At 37.3% G+C, this 14,334-nt stretch overlaps 2 protein-coding genes across 4 annotated transcripts; both read left to right on the forward strand.

Annotated features, from left to right (window-relative positions):
• Positions 1-3,176: 3,176 nt before the first annotated feature.
• LOC120338418 (lactadherin-like) lies at positions 3,177-5,964 on the forward strand. 3 transcript variants are annotated; one of them, XM_078117229.1, is made up of 5 exons: positions 3,186-3,550; positions 3,980-4,024; positions 4,288-4,440; positions 5,056-5,222; positions 5,306-5,712. In XM_078117229.1, the coding sequence occupies exons 1-5, from the start codon at positions 3,295-3,297 to the stop codon at positions 5,315-5,317; spliced, it is 633 nt and encodes a 210-aa protein (XP_077973355.1). In that variant the 5' UTR covers positions 3,186-3,294; the 3' UTR covers positions 5,318-5,712. The 3 variants fall into 3 exon arrangements, with proteins under 3 accessions (XP_077973354.1, XP_077973355.1, XP_077973353.1); XM_078117227.1 differs by lacking the exon at positions 5,306-5,712 and adding an exon at positions 5,722-5,960 and having other exon boundaries at positions 3,187-3,550; XM_078117228.1 differs by lacking the exons at positions 3,980-4,024; positions 5,306-5,712 and adding an exon at positions 5,722-5,964 and having other exon boundaries at positions 3,177-3,550.
• Positions 5,965-7,305: 1,341 nt separating this feature from the next.
• LOC144428338 (lactadherin-like) lies at positions 7,306-11,228 on the forward strand. The gene is made up of 5 exons (XM_078117436.1): positions 7,306-7,590; positions 8,003-8,047; positions 8,407-8,559; positions 9,378-9,544; positions 10,623-11,228. Exons 1-5 carry the CDS (start codon positions 7,335-7,337, stop codon positions 10,779-10,781), a joined length of 780 nt encoding a protein of 259 aa, XP_077973562.1. The 5' UTR covers positions 7,306-7,334; the 3' UTR covers positions 10,782-11,228.
• Positions 11,229-14,334: the final 3,106 nt, after the last annotated feature.

A 14,334-nucleotide genomic window follows, 5' to 3' on the forward strand; every position in this document is an offset into this window, starting at 1 on the left:
TCGCCGCGTTTGTCTCGTTTGTTTTCTGTTTCTTTTACTAAATCATCGGGGCTAGCCCCGAAATTATGACGACACAATGCCGACGTTTCTTACAACAACGTGTTGACATATTCACGCATTCCTTCTCGTTCGTTTTTGTCGCTTGTTTCGCTATTTGAATCAGTTAGAGACCTTTAGTCCATTTGCTTTCGATTTTCCACATTCCTTTTGAGCTCCTCACTTCTTTCCGGCTTCGCATTTCTTAGCCTTAGACCTCATAATGAATAAGGTTGATGCACTACTTCGCACTCCGTTTTCGCAGCTACCGCTGGAACAAAAATTAGAGGTACAACGTCTTGGGCCTTATCAACCAAAAAATTGTTCACTGGAACAATCCCATGACGGAGGAAAGCGTCGGCGTACATTCTGCGCAGAAACTTGGTATAAAAAACACGAATGGTTGTGTTACAGCGAGGACAAAAATGCACTTTTTTGTTTTTATTGCCTACTTTTTGCTACCGCCCGTGACTCACGTTGGTGTAACTTTGGTTTTAGAGATCTTAAACATCTTTCCGAGCGTGCCAGGGATCATCAATCTTCTATGGGGCATTAAAATACCGAACATTCGGAAATGTTAATATTGCAGCACAGTTGGATGAAGGACGTGCGGTTTCTATTCGTCGGCACAACCAAAACGTCGAGAAAAACCGCCATGTTCTCGGTCGATTGATAGATGTTTTGAAGTTCATTGGTTGTCACGAGCTGTCCCTCCGTGGGCACGATGAACGGGCTGACTCTTCTAATAGAGGGGTATTTTTGGATATGGTGGAATACACCGCATCCCTAGATACAGTATTGAGAGATCATCATGATGCCGCAACTGTTTCGAAAGGGACATCTAAGGATATCCAAAATGATTTGCTCGATTCAATGTATAAAATTTATTTTCAACATTAGGATCTGGAAATTGAGAACAGCCAGTTCCTTTCGATTCAGTCTGACGAGACAACTGACATCACGTGCGTTTCCCAACTGGCTGTGATTTTTCGGTTTGTGAAAGATGGTAAACCTACCGAGAGATTTCACAGCTTTGTACCAATCGTTGATCGCACGGCTTGCGGGATATCGGCTGTACTGAAAGAAGTGTTACAGCCTTACAACGCGAAGTCAAATTTTTACATTGTTATGCACACCAATTTAACCTCGTTATTTAAAATATGTGTCTTGATACCCCTCTCGTCCGTATATTTTTTGCAAATGTTTCGGGGTTTTCTTCATTTTTTTCCGTTTCGCCGAAGCGCTCTGACCTCCTTCGCCAGATATGTAGCCGCCGTCTCCCAGCTTGTGCACCAACACGTTGGAACTTCCAATCACGCGTGGTGCAGGGCGTGCCCAAAATTAGGTCTGAGCTCATTGAGTGTTTCAATGGTATTCAGAGCTCTCTGGTTTGGGACGAACGCTCTGTGAGGGAGGCGGCAGGTCTAAAGCGTCTGCTAGAAGATGGTGAGTTTTCATTTTTTCTCGCTTTTTTCTCCACAATATTCTATCACGTGGATGTATTATACGGCGCATTGCAGTCAAGGCTAATGGATGGAGCGTCTGTGCAGTCGTGTATTTCAGACTTCTGCGATGCTGTATCTCGTATCCGGGAAACAATAAAATACGACGACACATGGAGTGCTTCTTTACGCCGCGGGCAAACAACGCAGCGTTTGATTTTGTCTGCAATGGAATGCTGTGACATTCTGGTGAATCAAATAGGCGATCGTCTGCGCACTGAACACCTTGCCGCGTTCTCTCTGATGAACCCCAAAAATTTTTCAAAATTTGCACGTCAATTTCCCATCCATTTGTTGGCTACTGTCTCCAAATTTTACCCCATGATAAACGTGGGTAAATTGGAAAATGAATTGCGATGTATATACACCAATCAAACTTTTTTGAACATCACATCAACTTGCGCGCTCTATGGGTTCCTCATAGATAACACTCTAGTAACTACCTTTGCGGCGTCTGCAAAATTTCTGGACATCATTTTGACGACGCCTATTTCTTCCGCCGACGCAGAGCGAACATTCAGCACGCTGAAGCGTATTAAAACGTATCTCAGAAACACAATGAAGCAAGATAGATTAAATTCCTTGGCTGTTTTATCCATTCACAGAGACGTTATTTCTGGGATGCATGACTTTAATCAGCGCGTTATTGAGCATTTTGCTTCCAAGAAACCGCGGCGTGTTGCATATATGTTCAAGCAGTAGAAGTCTAGCAGCATATATATTTATGAGTGAGCGACGCATGTCCTTATCTTTGCATTACCTTTCCTTTCTTCATAGTAACGTTTTAAACCTTATTTTAGGTTGTGTCTGCTTTCCCGAAGTTTCTGTTAATATGTCATTGTATTTATCTGGGTAAATATTGCCTTTCCTTTTGAAAGAGGTTTCAAAATAAACTATGTCTATATTTATTAATCCCTTGACTTGGACCGGTTTTAAAGACACCTTCCTATCGTTAAAAATTGTCGCTTTTGCCGATTGGTTGTTACCGATGGAAGGGTTTTCATACTCATAAAATGATGGGAGAACTTACAGCGCTCAACCTGTCCCCGTAGATGGGGGTGACTTGGTCCCGCTGTAGCTTGCCCCGGTTGTCAAAATGACCACGCGCCGCCACTGAGTCCAGCAATCCTCTCCCATAATAACCCACCACCAACGAACTCACGCCAGTTGCGTATTCCCACGATGCGGGCCACCGCCGAATCTAGAAAGCTCCAGGCTCGCTAACCCTCAGTGGCGTCAACGCTGGCGTCAATGTCGCTATTAAAAATGGCAGTTGTCGACTTTTTTGCCGATTCTACATGCCGTAATCATATATATATAAACTTGATATAATATGTACTTATTTTTAACAAAAGCGGAATAGCGTTATTGATTCGTAATGGCTTCGGGGCATATCATGTTTTTTTTTTATACAGTTTTAACAACACAGTAGGTCGGTAAATTCAGTAAAAATGTAATCATTCGCTGTGATATATTATTAAGCATTAGTGCAAAGAATCCTAAATTGTCTTTGAACTCTTATGTTGTCATCTAATATCTGGAGGATACAATTCTTGAGATAGAATTAAATAAGGGATATATATATATAAATACTGTAGTTTGAAATTTTATCTAATTGTCATATTGGAACAGGTATACCAAGGTCGTTTCGCTCGAGCATAGTTGTGAACTGTTCTAAAAAGCTTTTTAGATTATATAGGTTTTATAATCGAACCTGTTTTTAGTGGCTAGGTCTTTTATATTTTGTCCCTTAGCAATGAACATAATCACCGTTTTGTTCATTACTATGCTGTTGGGCCGCACTGAGAGTCGGATGCCAACAGTATACGAGTTCTGTTCCCATGTTGTCGATAAAGAGGGCCCCAGTCAAGCCACATGTGACTTGAGTCAGTGTAAAGGCAGGCCCGGAAAGCGAGGGCCGATCGGAGAAAAGGGCGATCGAGGTTCTAAAGGGCCAAAAGGCAATCCAGGAACAGCTGAACATTTGGAGCGGAGAATACAAGAACTAGAAGGTCTGAGGAAACATGGAAAGTTATATATATATATATATAGTTAAGGGAAAGATGCACTTAGTTGGAAAATGTTTGAATTGTTTCACATAGAACAACTTATTCGCTGCGCTGACATATTCAACCAACCCTGTACTGGCGATTTGTGTCAAGGCAAATTTATTAGTGGAATTTTTATACAAAATTACGAATTTACTGGACGATATTCGGTCAGATTTTTCTGTGCAAACCAAATCTTAGAATGACGTTAGAAGTCCGAATCTATTGACATTGAATAATATTTCAATGCTTTTTCTTTGTCATACATTTTTAGTTGAATTTTTTACTTTAGCAATGTTTTTTGAAGAAACTTTGAAATGATGTAATAATAATATGAAAAATAGACTCCATTATTACTATTAATCGTCACCATGTATTTTTTTTTTCTTTTAGCTTCTCTTGCAAAGTCAAATCAGATTCTCGAATCACTGCCAAAAAGTAAGAATTAATTGATTTATTTTTGAGCTATAATTGCAATTTATTAAATTGATTTGGTAAAGAAAACGAAACTATTTTTGCGCTTAAGAACACCATAAAGAACGTTGGAAAAAACATGAAAAAGACTTTACTGACTGATTACCACCGGGGGTTATAAACGGTTCATCGCTACATTTCGCAAGTGGAGGTTTTTGAACGGACAATAAGAGTGCTAAAAATATGATCAAAAATTGAAATCTGTACAACTGTTTATCACTCTCCAGGTGCATATTGTTATCTGGGAATGAAAAACCGAGAAATTCCTGATTCTGCAATCACGGCTTCATCAGTGTATGATGGCAACCACAATTCGTATCACGGAAGGCTTGACAGCCGATACAAATCAAACGACAAAGGTGTTTGGGCAGCAAAATACAGTAAGATATCGTATATTAAAATGAGAATGAAATAGGCAAATAATAATTCCGTCCGATTTGGAATACTAAAAAATTGAAACATAACTCAGTGATTGACTAGACTAAGTACTAATACAAGCCTAACAAGTGTTCACGCTAAATTAAATAAAAGAACACATACAAAAATGGCAGAACCATGCAATTTTGTAAATCACTTGACATCAGAACTGTTCTTGTTTTATCGATGTGATATTTTATCAAAATATGACAACAAAACTTGACTTACTGTAGTGATATTTTCAACTCCATTCCAACTAGGAGGGGTTGCGAATCCTTCTTAATACAGTCCGGACTACCCCAACCTATCAAATATTGGTTAATATTTCCATATGCATAGATATGTCAACCTTGTGTTACGATGTATAGTTTGGAGATTATATAGTATCAGTATTAGGCATATATATTCATATTTATAAATTTAATTATTTATCATCGCCACAAATCTTTTGCTTTGTACCATTGTCAAGTGTCAACCCCATTATAGTGAGATTTCTCTCTATCGACACTTTTTATATAGTACTTTTATCAATATATATATACATCATCTTAATTACATTACTGACTTCACTCTTACAGATAGAGTTGGTGAATGGCTCCTGGTTGATTTGGGGAAGCCCACTATGGTTGGAGGAGTAATATCTCAAGGAAGGCATGATCATGATCAATGGATCAAAACATTTACAATATCGTGCGGGTATTCTTCATCTACGTTGAAGCTGATTCAAGACTCCGGATCCACCAAGGTTAGTTTTATTCGACTTGATATCTGCCTGCTAAGTACTTTGTAAATAATTTAATTTTTACGTAAATAATTTAATTTTTACAGGCTATACCTTAACTTAATCCCGGACTTAGTCGAGGCATGAGTCATCAGAGTCTGAGGTCAAATTTATCACTGAGTTAAATCTCAATGGTGATTCGTTGGGATTGAATTGGGGAGTTCGATTCATTTCACTTCGATGCATGGCGATTGTGACTCGAGTTCAGCTAGTGGCTTGATCCTCCCCATCATTGAGTAATGTACAAGCAAAAATTAAGTCATACCGATTGATAAGATACTTTAAACAGTTCAATCAATGCAACTGGGAATTATGGTTGATTTTATTACAAAGATGATAAGAAAATCCTATCTATAACTAATGGAGCCTTCCAGGTTGTACGAGAAAACTCATACGCGATTCCCATATAGTCGAAACTTGATGTAAATAAACATGATACTGAAGTTAAACATTTTTTCACCAGGTGTTTACTGCAAACAGAGACAGAGATACGAAAGTAATTAACATGTTTCCGAATCCGATATCCTGTCGATATATCAGAGTTAACCCCCAATCCTGGCATGGCCACGTCAGTTTGAGGGTCGAATTTATCAAAGGAGTCTGTTATGATATGTACACGTAATGTGATGAATTTTATGAACATGTGTATGTTGGTCTGTAAATAAAATTCAGCTATGAATGATTCAATTTATTATTTCTATCAACAGAACGTTCATGTTTCCCTTAACCTATGGTACGTAAAATTTGTTAGGTCGGGCGAAACAAATTTTCTTTTAATCCGTAGTAGCCTACATTGTATGAACCGCATTTATTAAAAAATTGTCAACCACGTCATTATAAGTCTCTGTAGTTGACGATAATTTACTAATTGTAGGCTATATCTAGAGCAGTGCTCGTCAACCGGGTGTATAGTACACCCCAGGGTCTACTAGAAAGTTTGAAGGGTGTACCACATCGATAGGGTGTAGCAGGGGTGTACCGTATCGAATGTTGTAGAGTACACACTAACATACGGTTGACGAGCACTGATTAGAGCAATTACAAAACATGCCGTATTCGCGATTCGGGTATATTGTCATTGTGCCTTGCACATAAACTTGATGTCAACACTTGTATTGAATATTAGAGCCATGTTCCAGAGAAAAACACCAGAGAGGGATTGTCACAACGGTAAATACCATAAGAGTTTCACGAAATATCTCTTTAAATAAAAGAATTGTCGAACGGGAGAGGTTGTTTAAATTACTTTCTCAACAGTTTTAAGCATTTATCGTGGATGCAAGTTCAAGCGGTTTAATTTAGGGGAAACATAAAATTGTTATTTCGTAACAATACTAAACACTAATTATATAAGTTTTTCGACCTCCAATATTGATCCTAACATTTGAAAAAATGCTGGAATGCCAAGTTTCCAGAGCAAAGTTTTGCAATAAAAATAATACAAAGGTATTTCAGAATAACCCAATTTCACTCAAACTTTTGTATATATATTCCGTATAGTTAAGTTCCAATTAATTTATAAGAGCGGGTTTTTTTACGGTGATATTTTGATTTCTTTCAACAGAAAGCTCTACAAAAAGCCGTTACCCAGACGTAAATGTATGGAAGTACAGTATATACATCTAGTGGCGGATTAGCAGTATTGATTCGTATTGGCTTCGGGGAATATCATGTTATTTTATTTACAGTATTTAGGACACAGTTAGTCAGATAATTTATTAGAGACTCGATAATTCGCATTTGTCAGACGTGATATATTATTGAGCATTGTACAACGGATTCTGAATTATTCTCGAGCTCTTATGTTGTTATCTAATATTTGGAGGATATAATTCTTGCTATAGAATATAATAAGGTACATGTAGTTTGATATCTGATGTAATTGTCATATTGGAACAAAACATCTGGTAAGATTGCATAGGATTGCCAAAGACGTCGGCTTTGATTCGACCAAAATTATAAACTGTTCTAAAAATCTTCGAAATTATGGAAGTTTTTGTGAAAAAACCTATTTCCCTTTTCTATTTTAACTAATATATATTTTAGTAGCCAGTCTTTTTTATTTGTCAATTAGTGATGAACGTAATCACCGCATTGTTCATTAGTATTCTGTTGGGCCGCACTGAGAGTCGCATGCCAACAGTATATGAGTTCTGTTCCCTTGTTGTCGATGAAGAGGGGCCCAGTCAGGCCACCTGTGACGTGAGTCAGTGTCAAGGCAGGCCTGGAAAGAGAGGGTCGATTGGAGAAAAGGGAGATCGAGGTCCTGAAGGGCCAAAAGGCAATCCAGGAACAGTTGAACATGTAGAGCGGAAAATACAAGAACTAGAAGGTTTGTGGAAATATTAAAAGTTGTATAGCCTGTTTTTTAGAGAAAGATTCACTCAGTTGAAAAATAGTTGGCTTGTTTTATTTAGATCAACTTGTTGGCAACTATGCCAATAGTTATATCGCCTTTAGCCCACTTTGCTGTACTGGCGTTTTGAGTTAAGGCAGATTTATTTGTGACATTCTCATACAAAATATTTCAATGCTATTGTTTACTGCATTTCCACTTTGCCTTATTTTTGGGTTTTTCAGTTTGTTGATATTTATTGCAAACTTTTTTGTAAAATGATATATATTGTAAAAAATAAATCTATGACTCTGTATAGATTAACATTATTCTCCGAAGTGTCCATCACCGCTAAAAATCCGTGTTACTTGATTTTCAAATCGTCACCGTGTTCTATTCTTTCTTTTAGCTTATCTTGCAAAGTCAAATCAGATACTCGAATCACTGCCAAAGAGTAAGAATTGATTAATTTATTTTCATAACGCCTGCTATAAACGCGTTGATCTTGCCACATTCAGATTACAATTGTACTTGCTGTCGGCTATTCGTCGAACGAGCGATCCAGGTATACTGTATCTTTTTAGGCTACGTTTTTCAATTTTTCTCGTTTATCTTATGCTATTAGGCACTGATATATATATATACTTGGTATCACACCACTTAATTTACTGATCGAACAAGCCTGCTACCCATCTCAGTCAATCCATGGTGCATTGTGTAAATATAGACCGAAAAACTCCAATTCAGTAACTCCCTACACACACTTTATTCAGGACACATAACTTTGCTCAGAATGATAACGTATTGCTTTAGGTGCATATTGTTATCTGGGAATGAAGAACCGAGAAATTCCTGATTCTGCAATCACGGCTTCATCAGTGTACAACAATAACCACAATTCGTATCATGCAAGGCTTGACAACCGATACAAATCAAACGACAGAGGTGCTTGGTCAGCAAGATTTAGTAAGATTTAGTATTAGAGTACATTGGATTATAGTAAAGTAAAAAATTGATATCATCTGAAATATTAAAAAACTTCTTGTTACAAATAGAGTTCTAAAACCAATTTTGCCGGTCACCAGCGAAATCCTAATGGCTTAGCTAGAGTGTGAATAGTGTTTGGAAGTCTTGAGTCATTGACTCGAATCACCATTTAATAAAGACTCGAAGTCTCTCGAGTCATCTAAAAAAATGTCTCGGACATGTCGTCAACTATCCGCTATTGAAACACTACTCAGTAATTGACTTGACTTAGAACTCGTAGGACCGACGACTTGTGGTTTCAGAACTCTATCTAACATTGAGTCTAAAAAGTGTTCAAGCCTATGGCACAGTACCTTGCGATGTTTTAAAACACTTGATCTTGATCGATGATGTACTTCATCAAAACTTGATTGACCGTAGACATATTTTCAACTCCATTCCTCCCCAAAACGTTACAAATTTTATTTATTATAGCCCGAACTACCTCAACCTTTCATTATATTAAACATTGGTTTATATTCTCCCTTGTATATTTACGGTAACCTTCAGCTTAGATGTATAGTTTGAAGATTATTTCACTAAGGATATTTATAATTTAAATTGAGAATCTAAAAGGCTATATTATTTATCATCGCCACAGTGTTGCTGCATCGTACCACTGACAACCCCATTATAGTGAAATTGTCACCCCATTGAAGTGAGATTCCTCTCTAATCAAATATTTCCATGTAGAGGTTCTATCAATGTATACATCATCCAAATGAAATTTCATAAAACTTCTGACTTCACTCTTACAGATAGAGTTGGTGAATGGCTCCAGACTGATTTGGGAAAGCCCACTATGGTTGGAGGAGTAATATCTCAAGGAAGGCATGATAGTGATGAATGGATCAAAACATTTACAATATCGTGCGGGCATTATTCATCTACGTTGGAGTCGATTCACGAATCCGGATCCACCAAGGTCAGTTTTATTTGACTCGATATTTGCCTGCCAAGTACTTTGTAAATAATTTTATTTTTACAGGCTGGTTCGTTAAACTCGGGTCTAGTCGAGGCTCGAGTCATTAAAGTCTGAAGGTAATGTTATCACTGAGTTTAATCTCAATGGTGATTCGTTGGGGAGTCCGATTCATTTCGCTTCAATGAATGGTGACCGTGACTAGAGTACAGTCAGTGGCCTGATTCTTCCCAGCATTGAGTATTGTACAAGAATGATAGAACATATTTTGATTAAAATTTGCAAAAAATGCGCCCTTACTCAAAAATAAAAAAACAAGGTTACGGGGGAACACTAAAATACAAGGAGATACTGAAAAAATTAATTCATACCGATTGATAAGTACTTCAAACCAGGGATTCCCAAACTTTATTTACCGCGGGCCAAATTTTAAGCAGAAGGATATTCGCGGTCCAGAAAAGGGGAGCGGCAAAAAGGGCGCGACGGTACGGATTGGGTTAGTGCGAGCCTTGAAATTTTTTGAAAAATAGGCACTATGCAAGCTTGATTTTAGACACATCTAGCATCGAAGTTTAAGTAATCAAATGAATAATTATAATAGTTAGTGATAGAATACCCGAGGAATAACAAGCACAACTATCAGCAAGGAATTTGCAACTGATATCGACTAATGAAGTTACTTGCTCATCTGGCATACGGCTTCGTATAAATGGCTAGTTATGGCTTGTTTTGTTACACAAAAAACATCCCAATATATATAAATATAAAAAAAAACGAAATCCCAACATAATTTAGTCGTGTATTAATATATGTAAGCTACGTGTATTTAGGGTTGGTTCGAAATCAGATGTTCAAAAAAGCCATAATTGGCCCGCGGGCCGCGGTTTTGAACCCCCTGCTTTAAACACTTTAATCAATGCAACTAAGAAATATCGTTGATTTTATTACAAGGATGATATGGAAATCCTATTTATAACTTCCAGGTTGTACGAGAAAACTCATACGCGATATGCATTTCCAGCATATAGATGAAACTTAATGTAAATAAATATGATACTGAAGTTAAACATTCTTTCACCAGGTGTTTACTGCGAACAGAGACAGAGATACGAAAGTAACCAACATGTTTCCGAGTCCAATATCTTGTCGATATATCAGAGTTAACCCCCAATCTTGGCATGGCCACGTCAGTTTAAGGGTCGAATTTATCAAAGGAGTCTGTTACGATATGTATACTTAATATGATGAATTTAATGAACATGTGTATGCTGGTCTGTAAATAAAATTCAGCTATGAATAAGTCAATTTATTATTTCTACCAACAGAACGTTCATGTTTCTCTTAACCTATGGTACGTAAAATTCGTTATGTCGGGCGAAACGAATTTTCTTTTAATCTGTTGTAGCCTACATTGTATGAACTGCTTTCATTAGAAATTTGTCAACCACTTCATAATAAGTCTCTGTAGTTGACGATAATTTACTAATTGTGTATCTAGAGTAATTACAAAACATGCCGTATTCGTGATTCGGGTATATTGTCTTTGTGCCTTGCACATAAACTTGATGTCAACACTTGTATTGAATATTAGAGCCATGTTCCAGAGAAAAACACCCGGGGGGGATTGTCACTACGGTAAATACCATAAGAGTTTCACGAAATATCTCTTTAAATAAAAGAATTGTCGAACGGGAGAGGTTGTTTAAATTACTTTGTCAAAAGTTTTAGGCATTTATCGTGGATGCAAGTTCAAATGGATTAATTTCGAGGGGATATAAAATTATTATTTTGTAACGATACTAAACCCTAATTATATAAGTTTTTCGGCCTCCAATAATGATCCTGACATTTAAAAAAATGCTGGAACGCCAAGTTTCCAGAGCAAAAATTCACAATAAACATAATACAAAGGTATTTCAGTATAACCCAATTTCAATTTCACTCAAACGTTTGTATATATATTCCGTATAGTTCCAATTAATTCATTAGAGCGGGTTTGTTCGGTATTACAATTTATACATCATGCATTGGCGTATCTACGCGAAAAACGGCGCCCATGTCCAAGTTTAAAAATACCGCCCACTTGATTGTTGTCTGACATTTAACGACTACTGTTGAATTGAGATACTTGTATGTTATCATTTGAGTAAAAAATACGAGTTTCAGTTATTTCCAATCTCAAATTATTTTTTGTAACAATCTTACCTATAAGCCCAATTCGGCCGGGTATTGCACTAAAAGAATGAAAGAAAGGAAAACAAATGTTTCCGGGTGACACAGCATGTCCTGTTGTATAACGGCTCGACTATTTGACACTTCTGTGTAATTGAAAGAACGAATTATAGTTATTTCAATATGTCCCCGACATACCTTTGCTTAACATAGCCTGTCCCCTTGAAGAACGGTTAAACTATTTGACACTTCTCTGTAATCGAAAGAACGATTCATAGTTATCGCAATATGTCCCCGACTAGACCTTTGCTTAACGTACAAAGAATGTGAAATGAATGAATGTGATTTTCTTTAACTTGTCGTGCCCTTGTACACGGCCATTATTCAGAGCAAAATCGGAAACTTGAAGTATATATAATGATTTGAAGTAATGAAGGTTATGTGGTGCAAACCCATTATTTGACTTGTAATGATGCCGCTTTGTTTTTTTTTCTCGCGATTTGGCATACACAATGAAACCAAGTTAGTATAAAACAAGAAAGCAAAGCTCAGATATTTACGAAAGTCGCGTTTTGGTACCGACACGGTGAAGCCTGGGGCGTCGAAAGTAGGCCTACCTGGTTTTCTTATAAGATTGGGGGTAACGAAGGAGGCGTCAAGCACGATAAAATGAAAAGTATTCTAAAAGACGCATTATAGTTCAGAAACAACGACTTGAAATTTCTATTTATGATTAGCTGTCATCCGTGCGGTCCGCAGAACAAATTTAAGCGTACACTACTAAACCATTGGCAGATATTTGTATTTATTAGCAGAACAATTTTGATTTATTTTTGAACTATTCCAACTGGGTATAGTTCTTTTCCTAATCCCTATGTCGGGATTTCATTGTTGTATCTATAAACGTCAAGACGGTGCCTATATGACGTCCTGTGATCGGTAAAAAGAGAATGAATTGTTTTGTGCATACAGGACCTAGCCGAAGTCCCAACGTAGACTTGATTGTTTTTTTGACGGTAGCACTAGGCCTGCTCACGCTACAAGTAATAAATTTTTTTCAAACATAACAATTCGTCATACAATGAGTGTAGAAAAAAAATGACCGAAGTAAACTGGGAGGAAACGTATTTCCTACCCATAAAAACGTTGAACCACAGTGTCTGGTGTGTTTTAAAGTAATCTCTGTCACGAAAGAATATATCTTTAAGCGGCATTACAAAACCAAACACGAGAAATGATACCGAAAATACCACGATATTTTTCTGGAAGGAATTTTAAAATATTTAATGGCCTTATAGTTCCCTCGAAAAACTGATTAGAACGAGAAAGTCTCATTCTTAAATATATTTGAAGTGAGTAAACTCGCGCTATCTTGATCCTTTTCAAGTTTTCCCCGATTGCAGCCCACGAGACCTCCTCAAAAGTTTTTGCGGCCCTGCAACCTTGGACCCCCTGAAATTTTACACACGTGTAAATGTCTTTATTTTTTGTTGTTAATATTCGCGTTCGCCAATATAAATTTGATTGCGATGGCCTGCATAACTATTATAATCTTTGAGATTGACTGACATAACTAGCCACATGCTCATTGCTACCGGTAACTGATAAGGCGTAGCAACCATTGAACTGGAAATACATGGAACGATCTTCTCTCTCGTTTCGCGTTGTCATTTGATTGCCGCCATTTTGGCATTTATGCTTCCAATGTTTCTTCGTGTTGCATATGGTTTTAGCCAGTATTTCGTCTATTACGCGCATATGGATGTATATGCGAAACTGTGTGGGTATTCAAATACAATTATATTCGAGTTGGGAATATAGAGCCCGATGTGGATCTCGTTCTTGAAGAAATTTGATTGTTCAGGCGATTACACAATAGATATAGGCGGAAACAATTATTTTTGCCTGATATCATAAAAATGCAATAATCTCCACGGGGAAACTTTCACCCAAGGTTGGGTAAAGTGCGAAGCGCAGCTCCCGTAGTCTGTGTACCAGGTTGGGGTTAGGCCATACCTTTATTCCGATTTTCCTTATTTTAGTTCTATTACGATATCGGGTACTGTGTGTGTTAGCCAAGTAAATATGTCCTTTGGTCCCTTTACACCAGTACTCTTCAACCGGGTATACGGTATACCCAAGTCTTTACCAGACCATAAGTTGGGTATACAACTGATAAAGGGTATACGAAGGGTACATCCTAAGTCAGGTATTCTAAACTCTAATATAATAAATTATGAAATATTCAAGCGGTGCCAATAATGCAAACGCGGCGCACATGAAATATAAAATGTCATTAACGCTAAGAAACTACGTGAGCACATTATTACATCACAAAATATATAGATAATGAGGTCTGTCTGGTTTGGTGATTTCGGCTGCCATGCACTTTGTTTGATTTACGTTGAACATTATTCGTGTTGCCGCTGAGGCCGTCAGTCGAATTTATAACTTGCGGGCACTAGCCTATTAGATTGAATGATGATATTGCAGTACAATATGTGCTTAAAATTTAATGTATATTTAGGCCTTAAATAAACATTGGTATGTAAGGTATACCGTATACGAAGTTCTTGAAAAATTGTTAAAGGTATACCACGATAAAAAAAGGTTGAAGAACA

This window comes from Styela clava, chromosome 10 (assembly GCF_964204865.1).
Source record: "Styela clava chromosome 10, kaStyClav1.hap1.2, whole genome shotgun sequence".
Classification (NCBI taxonomy): Eukaryota; Metazoa; Chordata; class Ascidiacea; order Stolidobranchia; family Styelidae; genus Styela; species Styela clava.

Coding starts and splice junctions, on each gene's coding strand:
- LOC144428338 (XM_078117436.1), top strand. CDS start 7,335: ATGAACGTAATCACCGCATTGTTCATTAGTATTCTGTTGGGCCGCACT. Junction 8,560..9,377: donor TGCTTGGTCAGCAAGATTTA/GTAAGATTTAGT, acceptor TCACTCTTACAG/ATAGAGTTGGTGAATGGCTC. Junction 9,545..10,622: donor ACGAATCCGGATCCACCAAG/GTCAGTTTTATT, acceptor TTCTTTCACCAG/GTGTTTACTGCGAACAGAGA.
- LOC120338418 (XM_078117227.1), top strand. CDS start 3,295: ATGAACATAATCACCGTTTTGTTCATTACTATGCTGTTGGGCCGCACT. Junction 3,551..3,979: donor GAGAATACAAGAACTAGAAG/GTCTGAGGAAAC, acceptor TTTTTCTTTTAG/CTTCTCTTGCAAAGTCAAAT. Junction 5,223..5,721: donor AAGACTCCGGATCCACCAAG/GTTAGTTTTATT, acceptor TTTTTTCACCAG/GTGTTTACTGCAAACAGAGA.